Below are 17,876 nucleotides of genomic sequence, written 5' to 3'. Positions count from 1 at the left end.
GTAAGCTGTGACTCATGAACTCTCACAATGAAATAAATATTAGTTTTTAAGGTGCCACTACTCTTGTTTTATTTTGCTACAATAGACTTACATAGCTATCCCTTTGCATTCAACTGAACCATCACTGCAGTCCTTTAACTCCCACAAAACATTCTGGAATCCTACTTGATCTATGAGCCCTTGAGAGCAGAGTCTCCTGACTGGTCTACCATTCTTGCACAAATGGGCAGTCAAATCCAACCTAGTTCAACATACCTTAGTGATCTAACAAAGACCCAATCAACACTTCAGAGACATGTTTTCAATTGTCTGCTTCCAACCAGACTATGGAAACTAAGTGGTTCACTAACGTAGTCCCCTCCCCCCCAACTCTCTTTGTACAGTAATAGATTTTGTAGTTCTTGAGATTGTAGGTATATGGAAAATTGTGTGTGTATTCTGTGAAGTTCAGTGTTGTAGTTTATTTATCTATATTGAGGAACAGATCTTTGTCCTTGACTTTCTTGGGATACATCTTTTAAATCAAAGGATGAGCGCCAACTGCAGCCAATTGTAATGTTATTTATTAAAAGCGTGTATACTCTACTTTTCCAGAGATTACAGTTCAGAGCAGCTCACATCATTTAAAATAACATCAAAATCAACCAATTGATACACAATACAAACCAAGTTAATAACAACAGATAAGCTTACTAGCATGAACATACATACATAACCATCATCAACCCAAAACCAAGAAACAAAATCTGGCTCTTTACAAATATGCTTGGCTGAGATTATCTCATTTCTCTTTATAATATGTTAACTTAGTTAAAAGGATTTCCATACCGTCGCAATACACATAACAGCAGTAGTTAGGAAAGCTGTAACCGAATCTATGTCTTCTGGTCCAACATAGGCCTTAAACAAGCCAAACAGAACAACCTTGAGGTTCATTGGCAACTCATGTCCTGTGATTTCTTTATTCACCATCCATATTTGCTCTCAGAAGGATACAGTTAACGGTCATCTCTAAAATGTATGCATTATATCTTTATTCATAGCTTGACATTGCCAAAAATCTGCATTCACCAAATTATAAATATTTTTAAATCACACGTGCCATTTGCCATATGCACTGGATTTTTAAAAAATTTCATTCGTTCATTCAATTTATAACCCACCCCTTCCCGACAATGTCGGGCTCGGGGCAGCTCACAACAGTTAAAACACAGCAATATACAGTTAAAATTCTCAGCCTCTATTAGAATCTAATGGCACCCTTAATCAAAAATAACATATATATTAATTCCATTTTGTGTAGGAGAACTTTTTACATAGGATTCGATATTGTAAGGGCTATATTGAAGAAAAGAGGGGGCATGGAAAATTAAATAGGGATGAGAAATTATGTTGCTTGAAACTAATTTTGTTGTTAATTATGTACCAAAATTAATCATCTTTAATTAAAAAAGAAATTACATAATGTGTGTATGTAAGGTTAAAGAATTTTAACCTTAGATGGCTCTGTTTACACTATTATAAAATCATTTTGGTTTCAAGGCCTCCCACATTGCTTCTGTCTGCTGTTGTGCCACAGAGCCTCCAGAGTAGTCAAGACAATCCCCGTTCCACATACCGATACCCCTCAAACCCCGTTCTTTCACATAAGCCGCTTTCAAAGAAATGCTCCTGGGATCATCATACCACACTTGATGTATAGTGCCATGTGGGTCCTACAAAAGAATGGGAAAAAGAACGTGTTGAAATGCTGCTTTTGTTCTATTTAACCGCTAGAGTTTTTCATGTTCATAAGTAAAATTCACAGAATTCCATGGGTTAGGCCTGCAGCACTGCATACTGGCAAATAAGCCTCCAGTGCAGAGGGAGGTGCATAGCCCGACACAGTCGAGAGCAGCCTCATCCAACAAGGCCGGCAGCAAGGCTGAGGCTGGTGGTGCAGGCCGCAGTTTGGCAGGGGCGGGGCTGATACCCCAGGGGCATGGTCCAACAAAGTACTGTCCAGCCAGGAGGCCAAGCTTGATGGAGGTAACGTGAGGGTGGGCTTGCTGCAAGGTAGTAAGAGCCCACAGACTGGTAGCCCTCCCTGCTACCTGATTTCAAGGAGGAGACAGGAGAAGGATGGGGCAAGGGCCAGGTGTGGTCAAGGGGAAGAGATAATGAAGGTCACTGGCCTCTAGGCCAGGGATTGCCCAAGGCCCTGCCTGGGGTAAAACCCAGCCCAGGACTGCATGCCGGTGAGGGACAGGTAGAGACAACAGAGGTTAAAAGGGCACTCCCAATGTTGGCCAGGGAGGAAAAGCAGGCTCAGCTCAAGCCTGCAAGAGCTGCTGCCTGTCAAGGGGACAAAAAAGGGGAAGGAATCCTTACTGCCCAGGGTAACAAGCCACCACCAGTACCTCAGACTAACCCTCAGCTGAGACACCAAGGCACCGTCTCCAGCCCAACCAAGGGTTAATCAAAAAGTCAGCCCTGCAGGTAGGATAGTTGCAGGTTGAGTTCCAAAAACAATTAGTTTGGTAGTTTTGCTAATGTAAGCCAAGGTACAGGGTTTAGACTGAAGCCCCCAAATCCAAATGACCCCACAGAAGTATGATTAATAAGGTTTATTAAAGAAATGTGCAAAAGTGTACCAATATAAGAGCAGTGCAAAGCAACGAAGGAAATAAAAAGGTTTATCAGCTAACCTAAGATACTTATACAGACTTTTTGGTCCTCTGACCCAGACGTTACCTGTCTAGATTGAGACACCAAATCCAGGTAACGTTTCAGAGTCCAAAATCCAAGAGGCATCCAGTCAAAGGAAGGTTCAATCTAGAATGAATGGTCTTGCTTTATGTCAGACTGCCCGCAGCTGGCCTAATAGTGCTTGGCCAATCAGGTGTGTTACCAAGACATGTTACCACACATTTCGGCAGCCAGTATGTGCTCAAAGTCAGGCAACTCACCCCTGCCCAGGCCTCCTTGCACCAGTGACATGGAATGTGAGTGCCAAACTTCATCTTGGTCTCAGCCTTGAAGCTCCCGTGATCTCATCTGCACCTGTGTGCATCTCAACTCTTATCTCTCTATCTCTGAATTAGCAAGTTATCATGACATTTGTTCCCAGAGAGGGGCCTTCTGAAATACTAAGCCCAAAAGCCTGAACCAAAGTTTTGAAAAGCCAAGAAATGGCTAGAGAGAGGCCAGTTTCTTATCACTTCCCAGGAAGGGACGAACAAGGTGAAGCAACCCCATCTGCTTCCAATTCTGAGGCCTGAAGGATAAAATATTGTCGAAGGCTTTCACAGTCAGAGTTCATCAGTTCTTGTAGGTTATACGGGCTGTGTGACCGTGGTATTTTGTAACAAACAGCTACAGCTGCTGGCGAAACGTCAGGAAAGAAAATACCAAGACCACGGTCACACAGCCCGGATAACCTACAAGAACCTGAAGGATAAATCTGAAAGTTTAATCTTCTACTGTAGTATTGTTAATAGACAAATAGAGTACATTGTATTTAGTCTTAGTGAATCCCTTTTAACCTAGAAAGAAGAAGCCTTTCTACCCTGATAGATTCCAGCTTCTTCTTATCTCCTTTTGGAGACTGACAGTCTGCACTTCAGTAGTTTATGACCTCCTCCTATATCCAGCCTTTTGTCTCTGTCCTCCCTTGAATACATGCCAAACATGATCCTCCCCATAGCTCCCCCCCTTACTTACACATAGAGATATTCCCAAAGTCTAATTAGTAAAGAAATGTACAGATATAGAAGGTACAGGTTACCACCGTTCCAGAGTCGGTCGAGAGACTAGAGCAGCGGGAAAACCAGGACCGTTGACTAGATGCTGATGGACCATACTGATATGTGGGGAAGGGTCTACTGGTTGTATGTTAATACAATGCTGATGTCAGAGGTCCTATGACCTGAGCTGTGTTTGGAGTGTTGCCAGTGACCTCTACAGTGGACAAGTACTTGGCTTGATCGATCAAATCTAAGAATAGAGAGCTTGCTTCTACTACTAAAATGTGATCCAGTCTTTTGGGGACCCCTTGGGACGAACCTCCAATTTTCCCCTTCAGGCCTCAGGAGGCCTACTACATAGGGAGGCAACTGAAATTGTATGTGATTTTTTTGTGTGTGAATATGATTTTAGACCCTGCTGGCTCTATAGCACTTCCTGTTGCTCAGACATTCTGGGTTGGCTGGGCTTTCTTAATAGCCCCCGGAAAACAATCAATCTTCTTTTAATAGAAACTTGATTAGAGTAGCTGGTGCACCTGGCTACAAGGAAATGAATAGTTTAAATAAAAGATTAACAAGATCAGGCAAGGATTTATGATCCCTCTTGAGTGTTTTGGTGAAAAAAATATCCGTTTTCAGTTCCTTGCTCTTAATCTGTCTTTCCATTCCCCTCGTTTTTAAAAAAATATTATTAGTTTGTTGATTTATTCTTTCATTAGTTCTCTTTCAGCATACACACACATACACAAATGTGAAAGACCACGATGAAGACACCTGAGTTTTGAGTTGTGTAGCTGTGCATATATAACAGTGGGTTATGGAAGCACAGGAAGAACTAACATATGTTACAAAATTTTGGATACGATGATCCACCACTGTAACTATTTTCACATATAGAATAATAATTGTTTAAAAATTTTAAAAGACAGAAAAGTAAATTAGATAACGTCTTACCTGGTATTCAAAATATGGAGCTTTCTGTTCCTCATCCCACAGAATACCAGACATAGAACTGTTTGCCCAATTCATTATTATTCTATAGGGCAACTGCTGTCCTGCTGCATCGCTGCAAGGGGCTCCCCTGAAAGAGACTTCTTTAATGGCACATACATGAGCCTGAAGAAATGAAGGATGCGTTACATATACACTGAATCTTCAAGAAGATATATTTTAGAAAGATATCTGAAGACAGATAGTAAATGGGAGGCAAGTAATACGTTTGGCTCTCCAGTCCTCTCCAACTTTACATGAAAGAGGCTTCACTGATCCAACAACGGCTGCTTTGCTGGGAATTGCCATCATTTGTACATGTGGTTATTTCGGAGAATCCAAATGACACTGTTCCCAAACCCTTGCAAAGGAGAGTTTTGTTTGTTGTTCTCTTTTTTCCCCCGGACTGTTTGTGGAACTGGAGTACCAGCCAGTATGTGTGGACTGACAAAAGACAACTGCATAGACCTTATTTCTTGGTTGTATTAACGTTTTAAAATGTCTTGCAATGTTGTCCCTTCTGTGATTATTTTTAAATAGTCCAGGACTGTAATAAAGAAATTAGATAAGGAACTGTTTAATTAAGGGGTTGGTTACTGTAAGGGTGGAGGGAGGGAGAGGGGGATGACGCACGGTCTATTCAGGGTGCTGCCACCACTTGGGAGTTTCCTTTTCTTTACCCAATGGTACTGTCAAGTATACCTGGAAGCTATTAATCTAGCAGGTAACTATTATAATTGAGTGCTGGATGTAGGGACTGATTAAAAATAATAATTCCAGAGTGGTTAATTGTGTGAGTCTGTTGCAGACAGAAGTGGCAGGGTACAGATATGGCTTTATTAAGATTTAAGTAACAAAAAATTTCAACTTGGTACAAGTATACTCAGCCAAGAAAAACAATATAAGGAAGAACAGAACACTATCTTTCAGCTACTGTCCCTGTGTGTACCCTGTGTTGAATCAGTAACCTTTCTGTGTCTTAAATTGGCATCACCACATAAACTTATCTTGAATTCTCTTTCAGCCAACCTCTCCATGAGCTATTTTCTTAAAAGTGTTTTCCTCACTGTCAGCTCACCCGTTGCCTAACTATTCCCAGACTTACCATCCTTGAACTTTGAGTAAGCTAAAGATATGGTGTTTAACCTTTTGCCTCTCTTCTCAGACAGGATTCTTGGGCAAATACAAGGGCTTCCAGCGGATAGCAGCAGGTAACTCCTGGCTGCTGCTTCTCCTTTGGGCTTGGGAGGATCACTCCTTTGGGCCTGGGAGGATCACAGTGCCTAGATCCAGAGGAGTGGCTTCAGCAGTTAATGATGAAACGCTGCCACTCAGTCTCGCTCACAGTCATTGCTGCGTTAGGCTGAGTAGCCACACTTGAAAGAAAAGTCAGCAAAGCTGTATCTGCATCTCCAGCCTATACAAACTGCCTGCAAGAGTTCCCCTTAAAATGTTACAAGTATCATCTGCTGATAGCTGAACTGAATAGTGGCATTGCTTCAGTAGTAGATATGACACAGCAGACCTGGGATCACAATACAGGGGGGAAGTGACAAACTGGTCAAAGAAGCAGTACTGAGGGCAGCAGGGTTAATGCTTTCACCCGGCACCATTTGTCCAATCTAATCTATCCCCCTACCCACCCCTGCTCTAAGTTTCTATTTGCTCTGTCAATGAAAAAAATACAGGCGCTACACCATGCTTGGAATTTTAAATAATCTGGATGACAGATCTCCGACATTGATCTTAAGCACTTTTTGGTCCTTTCCACACGAGGTTTTTTAGCACTGCTGTTGCATTGCTTTTCTGCTATTTGGTAGAAGAAGAATTGTAAGTATGGTTCTCTCTGGCAATATAGAACTATATTCCCACCAATCCTGCAGCACTTTACAGCTAACACAAGCACTTTCTCAAATATGTCAGCAGAAAGCCAGATGAGGAAACTCATCTTCGTACCTGCTTGCCTACTTTCCCTGCTGTTCTCCCTGCTCTCTACAGCAGATTAATACAGGAGGCTTGCCCCATATTGAGCAAATATGGAAAACCTTTGGCGAAAGCTATAAAAAAATAGCTCTTTCCCTTTCTCTTCAAATGTGAAAAGTTAAACAAGTCAATTTTAGACAACTGCAAGGAGCTCTTTATTATATGGGAAGGCAGTGCAGTATAGCCTGACCTCGTCAGATCTCGCATGTTAAGCAGGGTTGCTATTTGGATGGGTGACCACCAAGGAAGACTTTGTGAACAAAGGCAATGGCAAACCACCTCTGCTTAATCACCTGCCTTGAAAGCCCCTTGCTGCGGTCATCATAAGTTGGTTGTGACTTGATGGCACATACACAGGTATGTAGCAGACATATGGTTGGGAAACCCACGTTTGCAGCCAAACATCCAGATCTGTTGTAAAGCTAAAAAGTCCAAATGTGCTAAGCTGTGAATATGTCCCACCAGCGCTGCTTCTTTCGAAGTACACAATAGAACCAAAATATAAAATACTTTAGATGTGAATTGTTTTTGAACTATCCAAATAAAGAAGACTACTTAGCAAGCCCACTGGTAGAAAGAAGACAGGGTCCAGGTAGATGGCCTTGCTGTATCAGCCTTTTGGCCAATCAGAAAGACGAGTGCAAGTCAACATATCTGTTTTAGCTGGGTAACATGCATCTTCTGGCAGAAGCCATAGCTGGGCAATTCTATCCTATTTGCTAAGGTCAGGGTCCTGCTTTAACTATTGCAGCCATTGGGGGGCAGATTTATAGGATCGGGGGCAGTAAACCAGATAAATACAGCAAAATACTACAGGTACAGACTATTCAGAATCAGTGCATAACAAAAATATATTTAGACAGCAGGCTTACCTTAGATAACGACAGACAGGGATAATCATAGCCATACCACGGAACACCCATCACAAGCTTCTTTGGATTAATGCCCAAGTGAATGTAATCATCATATCCTAATTTAATAGGAAATGACAAGTTACCTGCATTTTTTTATTCCATGCCTGCAGCTACATTTGTAATGTCAGCAAATCAAAGGCCACTCAGGCAGACATTCAGGATGCAACTAGGTCTACAAGTCTCTTCCAAATGCAAGAGAATCTTGGAGAGAAGATTTATGTTGTTTAGTTTCCCATGTGACTTATCCAGTAATTTACCCAAGAGGACAACACCCTATGTGGGAATAGATGTTAACAGATGCTAAAGCAGCTACATGGCTTTCAAGCCAAAACAAGAAACACAGGTGAGATGATGTCTACTTTTGCAGTTAATCAAAATGAATACTACAGCTCTACCAAATGTGGCTTTTAAGGCATGGCATCTGCATACAAACAAAATCAAAGAAAGCAAATACATGCAAAAGCTTATCTCAGTTATGGAGTGTGGGACTGTTGGCCACAAAAGTGGATAACTGTGAACACAGAATATCAAACCTAACACTAATAACACAAGGAATGGCATTTCACAGTACATAGCTGGGGCTGGTTCTTACCAGTTAATGTCTGGTTGTATGGAGCATTGGCTCTTGCTATGCAGTCTGTCCATACTTGACTCTGCTCATCATAAGACATGACAAACACAAAATCACAGGAATTGGCGATCCCAGTATAGTTATAACACCTTTTGTCTATGCATTCTGGAGACCAAGCTACATCAAAGGTCACCTGTAGGAGGGGGGGGGAATCACTCAAATTCAGAATAGGCAATAGGTTTCCACAGAATACAAGATATTGTTGTAATGCTGCTAGCATAATTTTTCCAAGAGAGTTCACAACTAGGGATTTTGGCTTAAGAATCATAATGAAGCTATGGGTAAAGTGATAGGGGAGGGTTAATCTAAGAATTAAGATGTAGTCTTCTGAAAGTATTCCTAAGGAGTTTGATTCATTTTACCTTAAAGAATTTAGCAGTAACATTTTGCCTTCCATTCCAATCATGCCTGTCTCTGATATATAACCACTACCCTGCTAATTCCTTCAAAACTGATTTAATGTGTGTGTAGTCTGGAAATACTACCACAGTAAAATAATTTTAGAAATTGTGCAGTGTTATATTTGACAACAAAGGAAATATGTGGCTAAGACAGGCTTGTCCAGCTTGCAATATACCGTTTTAATGCCAGACTAGATTGCAAAACTGGGGGGGGGGGTCTGCCAAGCACCTGGTGGACCACAATATATGATTTGTGAACTGTTTTATACCTAATGGATCACCAGTTGCACAGGCTGCCCCTCAAAATCTTCTTGAAAACTCCAGCTGGACCAGAATGCTGCAGCTTGACTACTAGTGGGAGGTAGATGGAACGTGGATATTACTCACATTATGCAGACCCTCCATGGATTGCCCCTTTGTTACTGGGCAGAGTTACTGGCTATCAGATATAAAGCCCTTCATAGTCTTGGTCCCTCTTAATCACAGGACCACCTCTCTCCCTATGCTCTGCCACGACAACTCCACTCATGTCTGCAGGCATTTCTGCAGGTGCCAACCTGCAAATGGACAAAATCAACAACTGCCCATACACAAGCTTCCTTTGTTGTGGCTCCCGCCTTGTGGAATGGTTTGCCCGAGGAGGTCAGGACAACTTCCATCCTCCTGGCCTTCCCCAAACTATGCAAAACTGATCTATTCAAGAGGACTTTTCTGCGCAGGTAATAAGGCTGCACAGTACAAAATGGTTTCACAAACTTTGATAAATTATTAGGGACTTGTGGTCTTTACTGCTGTATATAGTGTTTCGTAAGTAGAATCCTACTGTATAATTTCTGTACTGCTTAATGAGTCATGTTAATACTTATGCTATGCTTCGGTTTCTTTCTGGTGGTTCCAGACTTCTAATACAGGTTGAGTATCCCTTATTAGGAATTCCGTTATCCAAAATACTCCGAAATCCAAAACATTTTGAGCACCCACAAAGGGTAATAAAATGGCACATGTGCAGGCTGGTTGCGCCAATGGCAGGTTCCCCAGATGCCCCACATGCACAAAATTATTTAAAATATTGTATACAATTACCTTCAGACTATGTGTATCAGGTGTATATAAAACATAAAGGAATTTCGTGTTTAGACTTTGGACCCATCCCCAAGATATCTCAGTTATGTATATGCAAATATTCCAAAACACAGAAAGATCCAAAATACGGATAAGAGATACTCAACCTGCATTAGTTTTTAAATACCACATTTTGTTGATATTACTGACTCGCTATGTGTAATCTGCCTTGAGTCTCTGTGAGAAAGGTAGACTATAAATAACGTACATAAAAATAAAGAGCTGAGTTTACTAGAATGAACATTTGTGATCTGATCAGGTTATACTTTAATTGTGTTAACTGCTGTTTGTTATTACTGATTTGAACTTTTGTAAAAAAAAACGATAATGGATTAAAGGGGAGCTTTTTATCAAAGTTGGTTATTTCATACACTGAACATTCTACACTGTGTTTTTTAGCTAATGTGTATTTTCTATGGCTTTGCTAAGGTTTCCAGGTTTTGCTACACTGCTGAACACCTTAGGAATTCCATATACTCTCCCAAAAAGGATCCGACATTCCTTAGCCATTAGAAGTATTAGCAAAACTAAGGAAACTGCATTATCACACTGATTATTCCTATTATGAATGCTTTCTGTGCTTTTCTTCTCTATATTTGGATTTTATGTAGGTGTTCTTCACATAGGAACAGGCTTGAGCGCCAACACAGAGCAGTAGCAATAGACTCCTCATGGCAAGTTTCTACGCATTTTCTGAGCCTGGTCTGCCAGCAGCCATTCCCTCCACCTCAGCCCCAAGGCTTTTCCAGGTTTTTTTTAATTGGCTGTTGAATATTGTTATAATATTGTAGCAATTTGTGTAACAGGTTCTCTGAATTCTTGGTTTCATTTAAATCGAAAGTCTCTGACCCATTTCATTGAGGATATATAAGGGAAAAGACATCTCTGCAACAAAAGTGGCTAGAGACTTACTTTAAAATAAAAGAAACCTATGAGTTCAGATAACCTGATACACAGATTATTATAATGTTTTAGTAAGATCAGAAAAAGCTGGAGAAACCCTGCAAGGTGCATGAATGCACCAAAATGCTGTAGGTAAGCAGAGGGGAAAATCCCTGCTTCCCAAGAGCATCAAGCCTGGGGCAAATAACTTGGGTGGACAAGATAGGGTTGCCAGGCTGAGCCCAGCAACTGGCAGCAAGGCTGGGGGCAGGACATGGGGGGGTGCAACATCACCAATTCCACTATATCACTTCCAGGTACAACCCAGAAGGGACAAAGGGTAGCTCTCGGAATTGGCAGAAATGCTAGTTTTACCATAGAGTTTGAGGAGATTCCTAGAGCTACCCTTTGTCATTTCTGGGTTATACTAGAAGTGATGTGGTGACACTAGCAAAGCTGCTGTTGTTTTTTTCCTCCCACCGCTGCTCAGAGAAGTGGTAGACAATGGGAGGTCTCCCGCTACAGTGGGAGGTCTGCCAAGCCTACAAAAAAGTCATTATTTCATTTCACTTTGCATTTCCTGCATTTTATGGGCCTCTGAATCTGCTGTTTGCAGCTTTATGGAGAAGCTACCATTTTAACCATTTTTATTGTCCCCCCATAAAAGTCATTTTATCACTGGCCTCACCCCCTGCGGCAGCCATTCTGTGCCAGCACATACTACCCTTTCTCAAAAATTCTCAAAAAGTATCCACACGCTCAACAACGTTCATGATCTCCTTTTTGTAAAGCAGTAGTCTGTTATATTTGCACCTGTGATCCTGGAATTTCTTTATGAAAAGCTTCTGTTGTTTCTTTAACCAAAGCTGTTAATGCATAGTATTCTGCTGAAGACTTAGTAACCATTTGTTCAATATCTATGTTGATTCCATCCATATACTGCTTTTTGGCAAGCTCCACCTTCTGGTCTATCCAAGCTGCTCTGAAGGCAGGATCAACAATTTCTTTCACAGATACATCTCCTAAAGAATAAGTGGGGATCAGAAATGACAGTTTATTGCATTGTATTAAGGGAAAAAATATGGAGACCCTCCCCTCCATTCCATTCCAAAACATCTTTACTCAGAGGTAAATCCCACCAAGCTCAAGGGGACTTGCTTCCTGATAAGTATGCTTAGAATTGCATACCAACACATCATCATCTATATACTAACAGCAAAGTTGGCCAAATCCAGCTGGAGACTTTTAATAGGAAGGGAGTGGGGTGCCAGCTTTCTCCAGTAACAACCTACCGAAATCATGGTGGCAGGGACACTTGAAGAACAATCTGTAACATAGATCTTCACTAACAGACAGGTTCATATGTAAGCAGGCGGTTAAGTTAGCCTGGCGCCAGACTGCTTATGGCTTTATAGGTCACTTTCAATTATTTGTATTATGTCCAAAATCAAACTAGAAGCCAGCACACTTATGTTTGGAAGGAGCTGTGGCTCAGTGGTAGAACATCTGCTTGGCATGCAAAAAGTCCCAGGTTCAATCTCCGGTGTCTCCAGTTAAAGGGACTAGGCAAGTAGATGATGTGAAAGACCTCTGCCTGAGACCCTGGAGAGTCGCTGCTGGTCTGAGTAGCCAATACTGACTTTGATGGACCAAGGGTATATTCAGTATAAGGCAGCTTCATATGTCAGTGGAGGGGAAATATAGACCCAGTTAACAAACAGGTTTGTGTATTCTAGACCTACTGCAGCTTCTGTAAAAAGGTAGCCCCGTGTACACAGCAATACAGCAGAGGTAGGCTACAGGCCTACCTAATTATGAGTCTTACTTCCAAGTAAACATATGTAGAATACATAGGTTGCGCACAAACATCCATGTTACCCTGATTAGAATGTACCTTTTAAAACAACCCTGGATCCTCTCGAATGAGCATAACACATGAGCTCAGGGTCATATTTTCCAAAAGTTGCCACAGTTGTAATTTGTGACCAATCATAGAACTTCCAGGCCTTCCCACCAACCTGAAACACAAAAACCTGCAGAGGCATAGCAAGAAAAATGTCTTTATTAACAGCCTGAATTTCTATCTCTCCCAACCTCACACAGATGACAGGAAAGCCTGTCAGTTACCCAGTTTTACCTCTTTCCCAGCATTGTATAGATTATAGGAAAGCCCACGCTACACAGTCATGGCAGAATACAAAACCAAAGAGTGTCCCTAAAACATAACCAATAGACTGCTTATCACATAATGCATCTAAACCCTAAACAGCTTCAACTTTAGGTAGATTAAGGGGATCCACATTAAATATTTCTGTACTATAGCACCTATCAGTTCAAATAAACCAATGCTATCTTGAAGAACTTAAACTGAAACTCACAGGTAATTTATAGCACAATGATGGGTATTATTAATGTAAATCTTTTCTTTAAGACTAGCATTTTCAAGACTTTTTGGTCATTTATGCATGGTTGCTTTAACCTCCTTTATTCCCCGTTTCAGTCAGGATCAAAGTAACCCGGGTTGGGGGAAACGGTCTGCATTGGCTGGAATGATCAGGGATGAAACTGTGTGCTAATGGAGGCATGAATACAAAAAAGCAGACTCCCTAGTTCAAATCAAGTCCCGCCCCTTTAAATGCTGCTCTATAATTGGCCGACTTCGCAAGACTTCCTTCACCCCCAGAACCAACTGCCGCATAAAAAAGCATTTTAAGAACAAAAACAGAGCAATCTGAAAGAAGGGGGGGGGAGGCTAGTCTTGTTTTTAAAAAGCCTTTCTTTTGCTCAGAAAGAGCTCAGAGGTAGCAGGAAGCACTTGAATCCCTGCCTCTTTACACACTGCTTCATGACTGGCTGTGAGAGAAGCCAATCTTCTGTGCTTCCCCTGTTTGGCTGCCTTGAAGAAGGGTTTGGAAAAGGGTAAGGTGAAGCTCAACCCGAGAAAGGTGTACGCTCGCTCTGTGGCTCTGGAATGAGCCAGGAAGAACGGTTTGACTCAGTCCAGAAGAGGAATGGGAAAAGTTGGGTCCGTTTTGCGTTGAAGCAGCGTTGAGCTTCCAAGGAATGAGGTAACGTGTATTCCTGAAAATTTGATCCTGGCTGAAACAGGGAATAAAGGAGGGTTAAGCGACCATGCATAAAAGACCATTGACATATTAGAGCTCAACCTATTATTTCCAGGAAAGAGATAGCAACAATTTGAAGTGAATTTTTATTTATTTAGAGCATTTATTTAACCCCATTTTTGCTGAGCATCTCAGCACCCAAGGCACTTTGGGATTTACATCTCTCTCCCCCCCCCCATCCAATTTAAAATACAGATTGTGGTTAACCAGCACTAATCACTACACAATTTAGATACAGAAGCACCCTTGTTTGAAGCTAAATTCCAGTGAAATAGACATACATCTGACAAATTACATTTTGAATGAAATATGTTTTCCCCAGTTTTGGGAGAAAATTATTTTGAGCAGAGTAATTTCAGGAGAGGGGGCACAATATGTCCCACCTAGGGTTGCCAGCTCCGGGTTGGAGATTTTGGGGGTGGAGCCTGAGGAGGGTGGGGTTTGGGTAGGGAAGGGGTTTTAATGGGATATGATACCATCGAGTCCACCTTCCAAAGTGGTAATTTTCTCCAGGTGAACGGGAGATCAGCTGTAATAGTGGGAGATCTCCAGCCACCACTTGGAGGTTAGCAATCCTAGTCCCACCCCAATTTATCTGCTCCAGATCCATACTGCTTTCCTTTCCACTGAATTCCAGATACTTGCCTCTAACAAGTTTCTATACTAGGAAAATCTGCAGGGAGACAAGATCCCTCTGCAGACATTATGCTGTATTCCATCTACATGGCATAGGATGACAATTTGCACAATGTCTATATTGTATGAATTGGCCTGTGAATTTTGCATTTCCCAGAATGGAAGCTGCATCCATATGGAAAATCCATACTTCCTAAAATTGTCTCCATTATCTAAACTTCCCATCATTCAAAACTGCTCATTCCCAAAGCTGCTTTTCTAAAAAGAAATGGTAAAATTCTGTTTTATTCATTTGCGCTTAACATGTTCCAACATGTTTAGCCCTCTGCAGAGGTTTCATTGCATTCTGGCCACCATCTGTGCATGTTGGGAGTACAATCCACATGAGTACTGTATCATATGAATAGGGCAATGTGCGGTTTTTCCGTGCCAATGCAGTTTCTGTTGTGGAAAACAGAACAGTTATAGCCCAATTCAGACAACGTGGCAATCACACAAATTTCGTTCCCCAAAATAAAAATGAATGTAGTAAAACCATAAATCGTTTTTTCTTTTTAGAATAACACTTGACTCCCAAAAGCGTTATTTTAAAAATAAAAAAAACAATTTGGGGTTTTACTACATTCATTTTTATTTGTTCAAATAATCTTAAACAACAAGGGGGAGATTTTAAAAAATGGAGACAATTTTTAAAACTTCTAAAAGTTGTAAAGAGGGTTAAGCAACTCCATTTTTTTTCTCCATTCAAAATTGCTCACCCATACATATACATACACACACACATAAAGCATTGAAGTGTTAGGTTTATTCACATCGACAGAATGATGTGCCTGAGATACAACCCAAAACAGATATAACTTTTTTATTATATAGATGCTTGTTAAGCAAAACTCAAACAAATCCCATTCAGCCTTTCAAACTTGTGCATATTCCTTACAACTGTCTTTCATAATATACACAATTTAAGGGTTTTTTGTTTTGTGTTCAAGAATTGGACATGCAATCACAAACATGGTTTTAGTATTGAAACAGCACCGGCTCATGAGTACACTTGAACTGCTAATCTCATGCCAGAATTAATTATTAACAATGGCCATATCTGGAATTTCGCAAAGACTGAAGGTACAGCCAAAGGGCTCTTTAACTCCTTCTTTCCCAGCATTAATAGCAACAAAGGCTTAACCTGAGCCCTCTATTATACACTTCAAACTTTGCTTAATTTTTGCAAATGAGAACTTAGATGCACAATAAGCAATAGACTCCGTCTAAGCTTTTTATTGATATGATTGTTGCTTTTTAAAAATTATATTCTAAAATACTTGTGCTGTTGGGGGTAGAAAGGATGAATAGAACATTTCAAATACATAAATACACCTCTATTGCTCTGAATACTGGAGCTAAGAGAGTTTTTTTTCACATTTATGAATTTTGCTTTTGCAAGCACACAAAGCAACAGAAAACCCTCCGTCCCTCTGCTTGCTTGCGAGCAAGGAATCTTGTTTGGGAGAAAGCTGAAGAGCAGAGTGACTGAGCCTCGTCATGGGGAGCCACGCTTCCGTGTTTTTAACAGCAGGCAGATCTTTGACGGGTAAAGCTTTCTTCCGGTATGGGCATGGAAAGGCGGAGAAAGTCGAATTTCTTCCTAGCCTAGCGCATCACAGAAGCTCTGACGGGACTGCCAGAGGCCCAAAGTGCAACACTAGCCCACGTGCAAAACCACCGACTGGAAAAGAAAAGGCTTAACGTTCCATTCCACCAGCACAACCCACACCGCCACCGCGGATTGGCCAGCCGGAGGAGCCTGAGCTCCCCCCGCCAATCCCGTTCCTCCCTAGCCTCTCTTCTCCACGCTCGCGACAACCTGGGCCCACCCACCGCATGCGCACCTCGAAATCTCTGGCGGCCGAGATGGGCTCGCAGAGCGAGGGGTCTTGGCAGGGGCACGTGCCGGAAGCCAACCGCAGGTGCACGAGGAGCGCCGTTAAGAGGCGCGCGCCGCCTCGGCTGCCTAGCAACCGTTTCATGACGAGGCCTTCCTTTCGAGGGAGCTCCTTCAGCCAGGGGCGCGTGGCGGGTTCTGCGCCTGCGCCTCTGTTCTGCGCTTGCGGGGAAACGCGGGGCAACCCAATGGCTTGGCCTCTGGCTCAGAGCGCTCGTTTGCTTCCCGCTTGTCTGACGTGAAGGAGTGGGCGTGGCCCTGGCCAGAGCGGAAGGGAGCCCTCTGGAACAACTGAGTGTGGAAGCTCGTGGGCCTGTGGAGTGTCTCTTGCAGTCTCTCGTCAGGCACATCCTTATTTGTGTTTGCAAATCGGAGAAACTGAGACAGAAGGAAGTGGGAGCTGTTTTTTTGAAAAGTGGAACTCTGGCACAAATGCACTAAAAGGAGGGCGGACTGGCAAACAAAAAAACAAAAAAACAACCCCCATGGGAGAAAATACATGCTCGCTTTATCCTCCTTTAATTCCTGTTTCTTTTTTATACATATATTTTTATACATACATACATACATACATATATATATATATATATATTTGATTTAAAATGTCAACATATAATACACTTATCCAATGTTAAAAAATGCTAATAATACTAAAAAGTCAAATAATATTACTAAATTAACCACAAATTGACTTCCCCCTCCCTCTTCCATCTAAAAATAAATTGTATAAACTTTTTCTAACGGAACTAATTCCAGTACTATTTTAATTAATATATTCTTGTCCTATCTAACATTATTAAAGCAATACCTAATATAAAATTGATAAAAAGTGTAGATAAGGGATTAGATCTTTAATTCCTGTTTCAGCCTGGATCGAACGCATGTGTGTTTCGCCTAATGTGCGTTCGATCCTGGCTAAAACGGATTAAAGGAGGATAAAGCGACCCTGCGTTTTCGCCCTAATGTCATCACGAAGGGAACTGGGAGCATATCGCTCAAGACATGGAGACAAACACATTTCTTAAAATATATCAGAAACAAACTAGCCCGGACGTTCATGTGCTGTTGCACCATAAAGGTCAAAAAGTGTTGCTAAAAGGGCTCGGAAAGAGGTTCCAGAGAGGCTTCATGAGTTCTTTGCATCAGGCTTCATTACAAAAGACCTCACCACAACAACCACTTTGAGGGAGAATGCCTGAGGAACAGAGCCAAACTCTTGAATTGTTTTAATTGATGTAAAGGTCCTCAGAAATATTTTATTGAGAGTGCAGGATAGCAATATTTTAAATGTTTAAGTGAAATGGTGGTGGGCTTCTTTAGAAACAGTGGACACATTGAAAATAACAAGGCACAGGGTCCAGGTGGTGTATGCCAGGAGCTCATGTAAAATTAATAAACTCCAAACAAAGATGTATGCATTAAAAATATGTGATTTAAAAACACCAAACATAAATATGCAACATAAATCTATAATTGGCTTCCTCAACTTATTAGAAAGTATTTATTTATTGAAATAACTTATATTTTT

The 17,876-nt window shown here is 41.4% G+C and overlaps 1 protein-coding gene across 1 annotated transcript; it reads right to left on the bottom strand.

The window, feature by feature from the left end:
• Positions 1-1,488: 1,488 nt before the first annotated feature.
• On the bottom strand, positions 1,489-16,433 carry CTBS (chitobiase). Its single transcript, XM_056845179.1, has 7 exons — positions 16,296-16,433; positions 12,543-12,681; positions 11,462-11,670; positions 8,205-8,376; positions 7,571-7,668; positions 4,680-4,841; positions 1,489-1,715 (listed from the first exon to the last, which is right to left on the bottom strand). Exons 1-7 carry the CDS (start codon positions 16,431-16,433, stop codon positions 1,527-1,529), a joined length of 1,107 nt encoding a protein of 368 aa, XP_056701157.1. The 3' UTR covers positions 1,489-1,526.
• Positions 16,434-17,876: the final 1,443 nt, after the last annotated feature.

The sequence above is a fragment of the Euleptes europaea genome, chromosome 2, assembly GCF_029931775.1.
Source record: "Euleptes europaea isolate rEulEur1 chromosome 2, rEulEur1.hap1, whole genome shotgun sequence".
Lineage (NCBI taxonomy): Eukaryota > Metazoa > Chordata > Lepidosauria > Squamata > Sphaerodactylidae > Euleptes > Euleptes europaea.
Note: the sequence above shows the minus strand (reverse complement) of the source record. Positions and strands in the feature narration are given on the sequence as shown.

Coding starts and splice junctions, on each gene's coding strand:
- CTBS (XM_056845179.1), bottom strand. CDS start 16,433: ATGAAACGGTTGCTAGGCAGCCGAGGCGGCGCGCGCCTCTTAACGGCG. Junction 12,682..16,295: donor CGGCCGCCAGAGATTTCGAG/GTGCGCATGCGG, acceptor ATGCCTCTGCAG/GTTTTTGTGTTTCAGGTTGG. Junction 1,716..4,679: donor CTCCATATTTTGAATACCAG/GTAAGACGTTAT, acceptor ATTCTTTTGTAG/GACCCACATGGCACTATACA.